The 12246-nt window shown below is 35.7% G+C and overlaps 3 protein-coding genes across 4 annotated transcripts; all 3 read left to right on the forward strand.

Moving 5' to 3' along the window:
- Positions 671–4915, forward strand: LOC105168834. 2 transcript variants are annotated; one of them, XM_011088991.2, is made up of 3 exons: positions 671–1135; positions 2413–2650; positions 3031–4915. In XM_011088991.2, exons 2-3 carry the CDS (start codon positions 2429–2431, stop codon positions 4783–4785), a joined length of 1977 nt encoding a protein of 658 aa, XP_011087293.1. In that variant the 5' UTR covers positions 671–1135; positions 2413–2428; the 3' UTR covers positions 4786–4915. The 2 variants fall into 2 exon arrangements, with proteins under 2 accessions (XP_011087293.1, XP_011087294.1); XM_011088992.2 differs by lacking the exon at positions 671–1135 and adding an exon at positions 2007–2117.
- LOC105168836 lies at positions 6828–9376 on the forward strand. Its single transcript, XM_011088994.2, has 3 exons — positions 6828–6915; positions 6978–7040; positions 7914–9376. The coding sequence occupies exon 3, from the start codon at positions 7942–7944 to the stop codon at positions 9049–9051; it is 1110 nt and encodes a 369-aa protein (XP_011087296.1). The 5' UTR covers positions 6828–6915; positions 6978–7040; positions 7914–7941; the 3' UTR covers positions 9052–9376.
- Positions 10240–11755, forward strand: LOC105169386 (ammonium transporter 1 member 3). The gene has a single exon (XM_011089781.2). The coding sequence runs from the start codon at positions 10270–10272 to the stop codon at positions 11662–11664; it is 1395 nt and encodes a 464-aa protein (XP_011088083.1). The 5' UTR covers positions 10240–10269; the 3' UTR covers positions 11665–11755.

Here is a 12246-nt window from a genome sequence, read left to right on the forward strand (position 1 = left end):
TTTTGTTGGTGATATATATATATAATATAAAAATAAAAAATATAAAAAATAATAATATTTTTAATAAATTTATATATAATATTTTTAAATCAAAATAATTATATAAATATATCATCTTTAGATAATAATTTTAAGAGAAAATTGCACTTTTAGTCCCACACGATAAGATATGTTGCATTTTTAGTCCCATAATTTACAGGCTTAGCATATTAGTCTCATAAAATAAATATTGTAGTATTTTTAGTCCTACAAAATAAAAATTTAACACATTTGATCTCATATGATAAAAAATATAACATATTTATGGTCCCATAGGAAATAAATTTTATATCTTGTGGAACCAAATGTGCTACAACTTTATATACTTGAGATCAAATGTGCTATAATTTTTATCCAATAAAATCAAAATACTATATTATTTTTTATGAAACTAAATATACTCAACCCATAAATTATGGAATTAAAATGTAACACACGCTATTTTATTAGACCAAAAATACGAATTTCCCTAATTCCAAGCAATTACTCCATCAATGTTCAAGGGTGCGCCCCCCCCCCCCCCCCCCCCCCCACCCTTCCCTTTGGGGGCCCCATATCTTGACAAATCCGATGTCTCTTCTCATGTAAGTTATTCTTCTCTCTCTCTCTCTCTCTCTCACTCTCTCTCTGTCCACCTTCTTTGTAAAGAGTGTGTGGCCCCAGCAGATCCAGAAACTCCAATCTCCTCTCTCTCTCTCTCTCTCACACTAAGGGCCTTTTCTCCTTTTCTTTAAGCCTTTGCTTGTTGACAAATTTAAGCCTCCTTTCATGGCTTCCTTTCCCTTTTTCCAAACCACTGAATAGGCCTCCACCTGCTGCTTTTCTTTCTCTAAGTGTCAGCTTTCTCAAAGTCCCTCAGCTCATTTCTGTTTTCTTCATAATGGGTTCTCTACGCTTCTCTCCTTTTCGGCCTGGTTTTCTCCGATGCTTTTCTTTCTTTCCCATATCCTTTTCTCCGCTTTTAATGTGAGTGGGTCTCCTGAATTTTGAATGCTAAACGACAAGTTTTTGGAGTTGTGTGGATTATCAGTGGATTGTGTAACTGGATTCTTGAAGCAGTGGATTTGAGTGAGCTTTTATTTGTCTCTTGCCTGAGGTAAAATTTTCTGATAATCTGAGTGGGTTTTGATCTTGTGTCCGTTAGCTCATCTGGGCTGTTCTCTGTGTCAAAATGTGTCTGTGTCAGTGTCGTCTGTGCGTGTGTGTGTTTTCCTTTGGATTTTTTGGTCTGTAAGAGTTTGAGATTTGGATGGTGGGCTGATAGACATAATGCTGCGATCCACGCATTGTCAGAAGATTTTGGTTTTCTTTCTTCTTTTTGAGGCTTTTTCAAATGTAACTTTCTTGAATATTTCTCCCCTTTTCATATTGTGTCTCTTTAATGTTTCTCTTTTCTTTGTAAGTTTTCAGAACATTTAATCTGGTGTTTACCATCTCCTCATCTTATTACAACCTGATTGTCTGATAAAGTTTTCGGCCTAATGCATGTACAAAGAATCTTATTAATTAATGGTTTCTCTTGCTTTCCGAACTTCTTTATCCTGCTTAGCTGGAAAATTTGCATTTTGATCTTATCCGGGGAGAAAAGACATTCATGAAAACTGTTTGTTAGGATTGATGGATATGCATTTTGCTAAAGATGCTTTGTAGATTTTCCACAATCCTTAAGAATCTTGGACTGTTTTCTTATCATATTATCTTCTCCCAAACATGTTGATCTTTCTACTACCATCTAAGGTTTGAACTGAATGTATGTCTAACTTGAGTAAGTCTAATCATTTTATCTTCTGACTATGTAGTTTCAGAATTTGATCTGGTTGTTCTTTAACTTCTCATCTTTTCTCCAATTTCTTAGTATTCCTTTTAGATGCATACTTAAGTGATTAAAGTTGAACACACCTTTGCAATTGATTGATCTGCTTAAGTGTTTTCTCAACAGGTAATCATTATATAACTATAAATAGGTTTAAATTACTTAGGCATGATTCCGGTTGGAAAAGAGAGAAGATTTTATGAAGAAATAGAAAAGAACGTGAATATCCACTATTCAATACAATCTCTCTGCATTCTTTGCTTAGGTACATATAATTACATGTGCTTTTGACTTGTTAGATGTTGTAAGATTTCTTGTTAGCGTAGCAACTGCTTCTCCATCTATTGAACAGCATTTAAGGGTTTAAAGGACCAACTAATCATGCAACTTTGGCATTGTATAATTCGAAAGATATAGTCAGTATCAGGATCAAAGTGAATTTCACTATTTTCTAAAATCAGTTTTATGTACTCTTTTCATTGATGAATCCTATCTCTTAGTCAAGAATTTGACTGTGCCTGATCATGGATAATACTGAAAATCATACGTTCCCGTTTCAGGTAACGTGGAGCAAATATGCAGTGTACGAGCTACATCCCTGTATATTACCATGCGAGGGATCTTAATGTAGGTTCAAGTGGCTTTTCTTGGCCCCCATTTAATAGTAATCCTAGCTATGGAGAAGAAAGAGGCTTCCACAGTTCTTTGACACCATGTACTATGGACCAGTACTTAGGTTATGACAAGGAGGTGCTGAGGCAGATAATACAGTATCATGAAGCCACATTTAGATATCAGGTATCTACCATCTGACCATTCAACTTTTTTGGAACAGGTGAACGAAACACTACGTTTGCAGGAATTATGTTCTTCATTTTGTTTAGCATGGATGAAAAAAGGTCATGTCTCTCTCGATAGACTTGATCTCCATGCTGCAATTTTTTGCTATACAGCTTTGATATAATTATAATCATCAATGGAATTTGGGTGGAATATTTTGGGCACTTTCAACTAGTATTATGTGTCATCACTTTTTTTCCAAATTAAATTTGACCTTATTGCTAACTGGATGTTTTGAGTTTTACATCAATCTTCTTTTAGATAGATTTGGCACTTGTACTTGGTCTGAACATCTGTCACAGGGTTTAATTACTTTACGTTTTCTGTTTCTCTCAAAGGTCCATGAACTGCATCGAGTATACAGAAGACAAAGGGAGTTGATGGATGAAATGAGAGTGAGAGCAATCTTTGCACAGCATTTACCATCACAAACTTCAGAATCAGTTTATTGTTCATCTCATGCCTGGTCTGATGTTTCTCAAAGTAAGTCACGTGCAACAAGCTGGCTTCTTGGAGATCATTCACATTGTAAGTTGCCTGAGCTAACAGCACACAACATTCAACGACCACCAACTTTTGCAGCAGAGAACTTTCAAGAACACGCAACAGTGTGTCCTGGTCCTTCCATCAGAAAAAACAGTTATATTGAAGTCAAATTTCCAGCATCCAGCAACCAAGGAAATGAAAAGAGAATTTTGGATCTTGAACTTCCAGCTGATATGTACCATGAAGAAGGAGGCAAGCAGTTTAAAGAGGGAAATCTTTCTGAAGCACCTGAAATAACACGTAATACTCCTAAGAAACTCTCCAACATTCAGCCTAAGAGTGATTCAGAAATTGATTCTGATGAAGCAGGGGATTTGTCTAGTTTTCATTTAAATAGCCGGAAAACAAATTGTTTTATTGATTTGAATGAACCCATTCAGCTTGAACCACAACCTTCAATGTCCACTGGTCCTTTTGAAACTTACACCTGCCCTATGGAGGTTATGCACAATGGTCCGTACGTTTCTGGAGAAGTAACACCAGAATCTGTAGTTCCCAAAAATGCTGCACTTCTAAGCAGTGATGACAGTTTGAATGGTATAACTTTCTCAGTGGATATTGATTTGAATTCTATGCCTGACAGCTGTTTTTCAGAGACAGAAAGTATTCTTGAAAATCTCCGGACCATAAATAAAGAAACTACATTAGTTCCCGGGTGTAGCTCTGTCTATGATCATGCAAGGAGGAAAGCGGATGGTGTTGAAGGGAATCCTGTTGCAGACACTGGTGACAAGTTCTTGAAGACAAAAACTTGCACTGACTTGAACACTGGCACAATTGTCCATGAGCCTTCTCCACAACCATCAAATACAATTGTCCTGATTAAATCTGCCGACTTGGAGGGTCCAGTGAGCCCAGAGAACGAGGAGTGTTCTCCTCCGAGAGGCAAGTCTGAGGATATTCAACTGGAGACGCCTCCTCTTTTATCTGAACAAAGGGAGGGAGAACAGTCCATGAAACTTGATACCATTGCTGCACAGACTTTAGTGACAATTTCTTGTTGTAGAGTCCAAGAATATATGAAGGCTGCAATCCCAGAGCCACTGGAAAGCTTCAGAAACCATCTCTATTGGTTTGCTGAAATTGTTTCTTCCACCAGAGATGATCTAGAGAATAAGGTTACGAAACTCCAGAACAACACAACTGATACTGCTGTAAATCTCTCTCATGTTGTCAAAAAAGAGAAAGAAACAGGTGATTTATCCAGTCGGTCTATGAAGGGCCATCCTAGGGGGACAAGGCAACAGAAGGACATCCGAACAGAAGTCCTACCTTCCCTTTCTTCTCTCTCCAAAGGTCTTCACACAATTGAAGGATGTCCACGAATAGGGTCGTCCAAGAGAAAAAATTCAGGCAAAAAAACTCATGCAAAACCAAGAAAATATTCCAAGTTATCGACGAGCTCCATTATGAAGCAGCATGCTACTCAGACTAGAGAAGGTGTTCTGCAGGGTTGGGGAAACATAAGGAAACGGCAAGGAGGTCGTAGACGTAGGACTAGTAAATTTCCCGTTATTAGCTCAGCTCAGTTCGTGGGAGCAAAGTAAGTAATTTTTCTTTGTATCCTTGTGCGGGATCTTTCATACAGTAGCATATTACGTTGTCCCAATCAGTTTGTGGAGCTGTTTGTGATTATGAACATTCTTGCATACATAAAATTGATCTTGTTCCAAAGTTTGTCCAGATCTCCATAAACTGTTGGCTTTTACATCCAGATGCTCTATGGCTTCTTTTTTCTTTTTAAAGAAAAAAAAAGGGCAATGGATTAATTTATGATCGTTGCCCAGCTGAGCAACACGAAGTCCTGCATGAAGAAACTTTTTAGGAATATCTATACTCTGCAAGAAATCCTGCAAACTGTTTCAAATTTAATTAAAAGGTCTTACACATTAATATTGAGGATTAATTTGCTTACCTTTCTGATTATTAATTATTAAATTACCAACTATTTTCTCCCTCGTTTAGTTAAATCAAATTTTCTGCAAAAAGATTCAGAGGGGAGACAGAAGTTGATTGCCTTAGGTGCAACTTAAAAAAGAAGTCAAAAAGTATAGTTAATTTACTTAATTGGTTAATATTAATATATTTGGGAATGAGCATATATTTCTAAAGTTAATAATCTATATTTAGTAAAACCATTATTTTCTATTCAATAATAGTTTCCAAAAAGTTTAATAGTAAAAGTATTATGCATAACTTGTCAATATTAAGAAAATTGTTCACAAAGATAATTGGTTTTGTTACTAATGATAATTACCAACACATAATACTGATAATAAAAATTATCAAAACAGTTTGTAATAATATTTGCATTTCATGTTATTACTAATTACTAATTCTCACATAACAACCTCGGCACATTTATTGTTATAGTTACCAACAACTTGTTGGTTCAATAATAAGCGAACTGAACTTTACGGTGAATTCTTGTCGATAAGTAGGATTTGAAAACTCAGAGTCACATTTGTTATGAAGTTTAACTTTCTTCCTCCCGACACAGAATTAGTTTCATCTTCAATGTGGGATGAAGACACTTCTATGAAATATATATATATTGTGACCATGAAATTTGTGAAATATTATTAATCATTTAGAGTCTATTATTAATGGCAATTTTAATATTAATACTTGATATTTTGTTATTCACGTTATCTTTTTGCTGCACTCGCTGTGGCTAGATTGGAAAAAATAAGACGACATGCACATGTATTTGAGCTCTAATACATATACGAACTTATTGAAACAGTTGCAACAACTTGATTTATTTTATATATTTTACTATGTGAATAGGTAACACTTTAACTAAATGAAAAAACAAATAGATGATATCATATTGTTACATTACATGCTTATCATAATGCACCAAAAGTTTAAAATGTCTTTCAATGCATGCTCGAACACATATCGAATAAGCAATTTACGTGTTTGAAAATTGAAAAGAAATGCACAAAGTCCGACATGGGAAGTACAAAACTGATGATGTGTTCGACATATTTTAAATATAATAATTTATATTTTTTATATTTATGTACTAAGGGCTATACAAGTTAAATATTTCTTAGAATTAATCAAAAAGTTCATATTACCCCCATTTGATTTAATTTTACCCTATTTTCTTTTCATTTCTTTAAAACTGTGTTGTTTATTTTTCTTTCAATAATATTATAATCTATAAATAATATTTGCTTACATCTATCACCGCAACTAAAGTGAACATACTTCTCATGATAGTTGCATCTATATTCTTATAAATTATATACTAATTAGAAATCGTACTTATACACATCTGCATACTTATAATTACGTATAAAATTTATAGAATAATTATGTCGAAATCATACCACATCCCAAAATTTTTATATTAGGTATGATCACGTTCATATCAGATCACATCCATATCACCGTGTCTATATCCATACGCTATAGCTTATCATAGTATACACTAAAAGTAGGAATCTTGCAAGAAACCCCAAATTCCCTTTCTTGTTTTTTATTGGCCTTCCTTAATTTCCTCCACATCTCCTTTTCTTTAGATAATACTAACAACTGTTCCTTCCTCCACTTAAAATATGGTGTCAATTTCCATCATTTTAGCATTGACATTCAATTGATAAGAAATAATTGTAGGGAGGGAGATTTGTGTTCCACCATTTTCTGCCAATTCTTGTCTTTGAAAGGTAAAATTCTTTGCTAACTCATCATTTTGTAAATGCTTTTCTGAATGTTATTGTTTTGGCAGGTTGAAGGGTGAGTTGAGGGTAAGAAGAAGTAATAAAGGAATAGAGAGGATATCAAGAAAGAGGTATTGTTTTCTGCAAATTCCTCTCCTTAGAATTTTCTTATTTGAGAAAACAACACGTACAAGAACGCCCCTTTCACTATATAAACATATCAAATTCATCCCTTCTCAAATATAACATTACAAATACATCTAGGGGCATATTGAATGTTTAATAAATTTAAGATAAACTACAACAAACTCTCCTAAGGCTTGGCATAATTACGAATACTCCATCGTTGTTTGAAAAATTACCAATATCCCCTAATTTAAACGATCGTCTAATAATCAGCCCAATCCGTTAGGTGTTCATCTATTTTTTGTGGTGAACTGACCAAAATGTCTTTGTAGATTAAAAATCATAATTTTATTTATTTTTTTGAAAAATACTTTTTTAGGACTAAGTGGATAATTTTTTGTAATTTTTAAATTTTTCCATCCATCCCGTTCGATTTTTTTATAAGTTCTTAATTTTTTTAAAAAAAACAGAAAAATACAGTAAGAGCCAAATTGATATTTCATACCTTGGATGGCTTATATAATTTCATCAAACATCATAGAGGTTATTTGTAATTTTTCAAAGGATGAAGGGATATTCATAGTTATGTCAAATTTCAGGGTAGGTTATTGTAATTTACCCATAAATTTATTATTCAATTATTAATTCTAATTTCTTTAAATCAAGACTAAAATAAAATTTTCACCAGTTCCGTTAGAATTTACAAATGGAGCATTCTAAGTATAATTTTTCAAGGTTTAAGGTGATAAAGTGTAATTATGCTATTTTAAGAGGGTCTAAATGCATTTAGCCCTTTGACATTACAATCATTCAAAAATGAAGAGTTGGGAGGGTATTTGAATAGATTTAATCTTTAGCCCCCTCATCTTCATCTGCAGCTTTACAAGTTGTGATTGTTGCACAACAATGGCTAAGCTGTCCATCAATATCCCAGTAAACTTGCAAAAAATCGGGGCGAAAGGCAGCCCTCTAAGAAGAAACTCAACAGGCAACTCAAGCCTCCAAACAAATTATCTCAGAGCCTCAATAGGTTCTTGCCATGATTTCTGCAAGTACGGCATCAAACGCAGTTTTCCAGCCAAGTCAAGGCCTCCTCTCAGTCCAAAACAAAATAACAATGTAGGCATCGTTCTTGGGAAGAGATCACAGGAAAATAACAGAGGAAAAAAGGCGTTAAACTATGCTAAATTAGTGTCTACTTCTGCAAGAAAACAGCCTACCGAGTTGAAACCCAAACCTTGTGCAAGATGTCATAAGGCAGTAACGAAACAACCCAACGGAACGTTCTTGAAAAGCTCAAGTTATATAAGAACAAGTCGGAATAATGCAAGTAAGGAGATAAGAACATCAAAGGTAATCAAGAAAAGCAGTTATCTTTCTCCTACTAATTCATCTTCTCAGCGATCGGCTGTCAAGGTTCCAACTGCAAAGAGTAGAACTCGCAAGAGCTTACCGAAGAAGGTCACTAAGTCCAAGTCTGAGACTGAGAAAACCAGCTATGAAAACATTCCAGAGAAGATAATACATGTTATTGAACCAAAGGAGGAAAAACAAACTCAGGGTCTGGCTGAGGAAGACTCCCCTTGCACTGCTCCCACTCCCAGTTCAAATTCAAATCAGAATGCGAAACCAGATTCAGCTGCAGAAATCAAGAGCAGGCCTATAAGGATTAAAAGAGTTGTCCAAGAAGAAAAGGATTCTTCTCCCAGAAAGCTCAAGTTCAGGAGAGCAAGAGCTGTTGAAATCCAAAATGGAAATGCTGCTTCCTTTGAGAAAAGCATAAGGAGACTAATTTCTGATGGGGAGTTCATGCATAGAAGAAATGATCCCGTCAGAGGTGCTTTTCATCGTCAGGCTGCGGAACAGAAAAATAAGAACCCGGGCTTGATGAATTCTGTAATTGAAGAGACTGCAAGCAAACTGGTTCAGATGAGGCAGAGTAAGGTGAAGGCCTTGGTTGGTGCTTTTGAATGTGTGATTAACATTCAAGATTCAGAAAGTCCAAGAAACATCTAAGACAGCCTGATATACATGTGTCTGTGTGTATATAAATGTATATGTGTATATATACGTAGAGGTCTGCCAAAGTTATTCAGTTGTATAAGGTTCTTGGCCTCTGTATAGAGCTGAATGCTTTAGGCCAGACATTTTATATAAAACAGAATGTACATTGGTGAGTAGCATGGAAGAAAAGGAAGACCTTTAGGGAAGATTAGAGCATATCTGTAAATATTCAAGGGGGGACACAAGTGGCCTAAGGCCAAGGAGACGTGAAGCACAAAAGAGCTTGCTTATTATGTATTTCTGATATCAATAACATACAAATACAGTATTCAAGAGATGAATTGTACAAATTTGAGCACATAATCACAAAGAAATTCTAATTAGTTACGGCATTTACTTGCAAAAATTCCTTGGTTGCAGCAAATTCATAGAGTATTTCCCAGACTTTTAGCAAGTTAAAGTTTCAGGAAATTCCACTCACTCATTACTTAATTATAGAAGACCTATGAAAATATCACTTAATTACAGAATCTTGCAAAGCAATTTACCTTCCGAGATAGGGAGCAAATTATTTCATTTTAATTAACACAAAGGGATAAATTGCTATATTTTTCCAAAAGAATAATTTACTCATTTACAATATCACACGGGTTAAATTACATTAAACTCGTTGTTCTTATAACCAACAATAGCATTGTTTCTAAGTCAAAAGATAAAGTAGATATTTTTCAAGGCCCCACTTTATTCCTTAAGGAAGCATTCAGATTTGACAGATGAAATTGGAGAAAAAGTTCCAAATAACTTAATTGGAAATGAATGTCAAGTCCATCAATATTAAACAAAAATAAAATTCGAAATTATAATTAAAAAATTTGAAATTATCTAAACAATTTTTTTAAAAAATTAAACATTTGAAATTCATAAATTCAAAATTTTGAATCCAAATGCAATCGGAAGGATTTCATGAATTTACAGTGATTCAACAAATGGGATTGAAACTGCCAATCATCAACTTATCCACAACCATGTGTATACTAAATATCACTGATTCATAATGCTTAGACTGTCAACAGCAAGTGGACCATCCCATGCAGCAATTTGAGCTACATTTCAAATGTCACATTAAATATATATTCCCATAACATTGCATCTCACTATTATATATATATAGTTATCCAACTTGTTTTAGCACCAATCATTCACTACTCTCCTTCCCTTTCTCCCAAAACTATGGAACTCTCATGGGAGTCTAGTGTCACTGATTCCATCAATGCCATTTATCTACTCTTTTCAGCTTATTTAGTCTTTGTCATGCAACTAGGGTTTGCAATGTTGTGCGCGGGCTCCGTTCGGGCCAAGAATGCCATGAACATTATGCTCACCAATGTGGTGGACGCTGTTGTTGGTAGCCTATCTTATTACTTATTCGGATTTGCTTTCGCCTTTGGGGAAGGCCCGAATGAGAACCCATTCATCGGGACGAGTTACTTTGCTTTGAAGGACGTTCCCACGAGTTCTTATGATTATAGCTTCTTTCTTTACCAGTGGGCTTTTGCTATTGCTGTTGCTGGGATTACTAGTGGATCCATTGCTGAGAGGACCCAATTTAGTGCCTATTTGATCTTCTCATTTTTCTTGTCTGGGTTTGTTTACCCCATTGTGGCTCATTGGGTTTGGTCCTCTAGTGGGTGGTTAAGCCCGAGTTCGGGCTCATTGTTGTTCGGGTCGGGTGCCATTGATTTTGCTGGGAGCGGGGTGGTTCACTTGGTGGGTGGCGTTGCCGGGCTTTGGGGCTCACTTATAGAAGGCCCAAGAGTAGGCCGATTCGATGCCTTCGGAAATCCCGTGGCAATGCGTGGACATAATGCAACTTTAGTGGTTCTTGGCACATTTTTGTTATGGTTTGGATGGTTTGGTTTCAATCCTGGATCCTTTAACAAAATTCTTGTACCCTATCCCAACACGACAGACCAAGGGAACTGGACTGCAATTGGTCGGACAGCCGTCACGACCACGCTAGCCGGTTCTACTTCAGGAATCGTCACTCTATTTAGTCGGCGATTACTCGTGGGCCACTGGGATGGCCTAGACGTTTGTAACGGACTACTTGGTGGATTTGTTGCGATTACCTCTGGATGCTCCGTGGTAGAACCCTGGGCTGCAATAGTTTGTGGATTCTTCGCTGCCTGGGTCCTCATCGGACTCAACATCTTGGCCCTAAAGCTCAAACTGGACGACCCACTAGAAGCGGCTCAATTGCACGGCGGATGTGGAGCTTGGGGCCTAATCTTTACCGGGCTATTCGCTAAAGAGGAATTTGTGGTCCAAGCATATGATGCGGGGCAAATCGGGGTACACCGATCATACGGGCTCTTGATGGGAGGTGGGTGGGGACTTATAGGGGCCCAATTAGTTGAACTTTTGGTGATATTGGCGTGGGTTAGCCTTACCATGGGGCCATTGTTTTACTTGCTTCATTGGCTCAGAATTTTGAGGATATCTCCGGATGAGGAAGTAGCAGGGCTTGATATATCCAGCCATGGAGGTTATGCCTACACTGCTCCTCCAGAGGAAACTGGTCCTCAATTTTATGCAGAATATATGAGAATGCAGATTAATTCATAGTCTTCACATTATATTTCTTACTTTAAATTGTTTACAAATTTGTAATCCCAATTTATCAATTTCGGTTGTGTGTATATTATGAATCATCATATCTTTGTAAATTAGCATTCAGAGAACAATTTTCTCTTTCTTGGGGGGTGGGGGAGTGGGTTAACAAAATTGATATCTGTGACTAATTTAGGCTAGAAAAAAATGATTTTCAAATTACGAATAGTTTAAAAACTACAATTTAGTGAATAAATATTTTTAATCTAGTGGCAAATCAAAATCTCCCAATACGCAAAAATAAAATCCCAACACTCCATAATTGAATTTAAGCTCCACCTACCACTACCAGCATCCACATTTATCCAAATATCCAAATATATTGTTAATTAATATCCAAATATCATTATGTACTCAGCTGGCTAACTCCAACAGTTTGAAATAATTAAAAAATAAAAAACTACAATTTGAATAGTTCTTGGAAAAATGGTGAGTCAATAACTCATAATGAATCCAATAGGGGTCCGGATTTCCCTATTAATCATAATAAACTAAAATAATACTAGTCTAAGTTCTCAAAAAAAAAATTTAATTTCT

This window comes from Sesamum indicum, linkage group LG8, assembly GCF_000512975.1.
Source record: "Sesamum indicum cultivar Zhongzhi No. 13 linkage group LG8, S_indicum_v1.0, whole genome shotgun sequence".
In the NCBI taxonomy this organism is placed as follows: Eukaryota; Viridiplantae; Streptophyta; class Magnoliopsida; order Lamiales; family Pedaliaceae; genus Sesamum; species Sesamum indicum.

Bases quoted from the DNA above. Each gene is read 5' to 3' on its own strand.
- LOC105168834 (XM_011088991.2), top strand. From the start codon at position 2,429: ATGCAGTGTACGAGCTACATCCCTGTATATTACCATGCGAGGGATCTT. The intron at 2,651-3,030 runs GTATCTACCATC...TTTCTCTCAAAG, and splicing joins AAGCCACATTTAGATATCAG to GTCCATGAACTGCATCGAGT.
- LOC105168836 (XM_011088994.2), top strand. From the start codon at position 7,942: ATGGCTAAGCTGTCCATCAATATCCCAGTAAACTTGCAAAAAATCGGG.
- LOC105169386 (XM_011089781.2), top strand. From the start codon at position 10,270: ATGGAACTCTCATGGGAGTCTAGTGTCACTGATTCCATCAATGCCATT.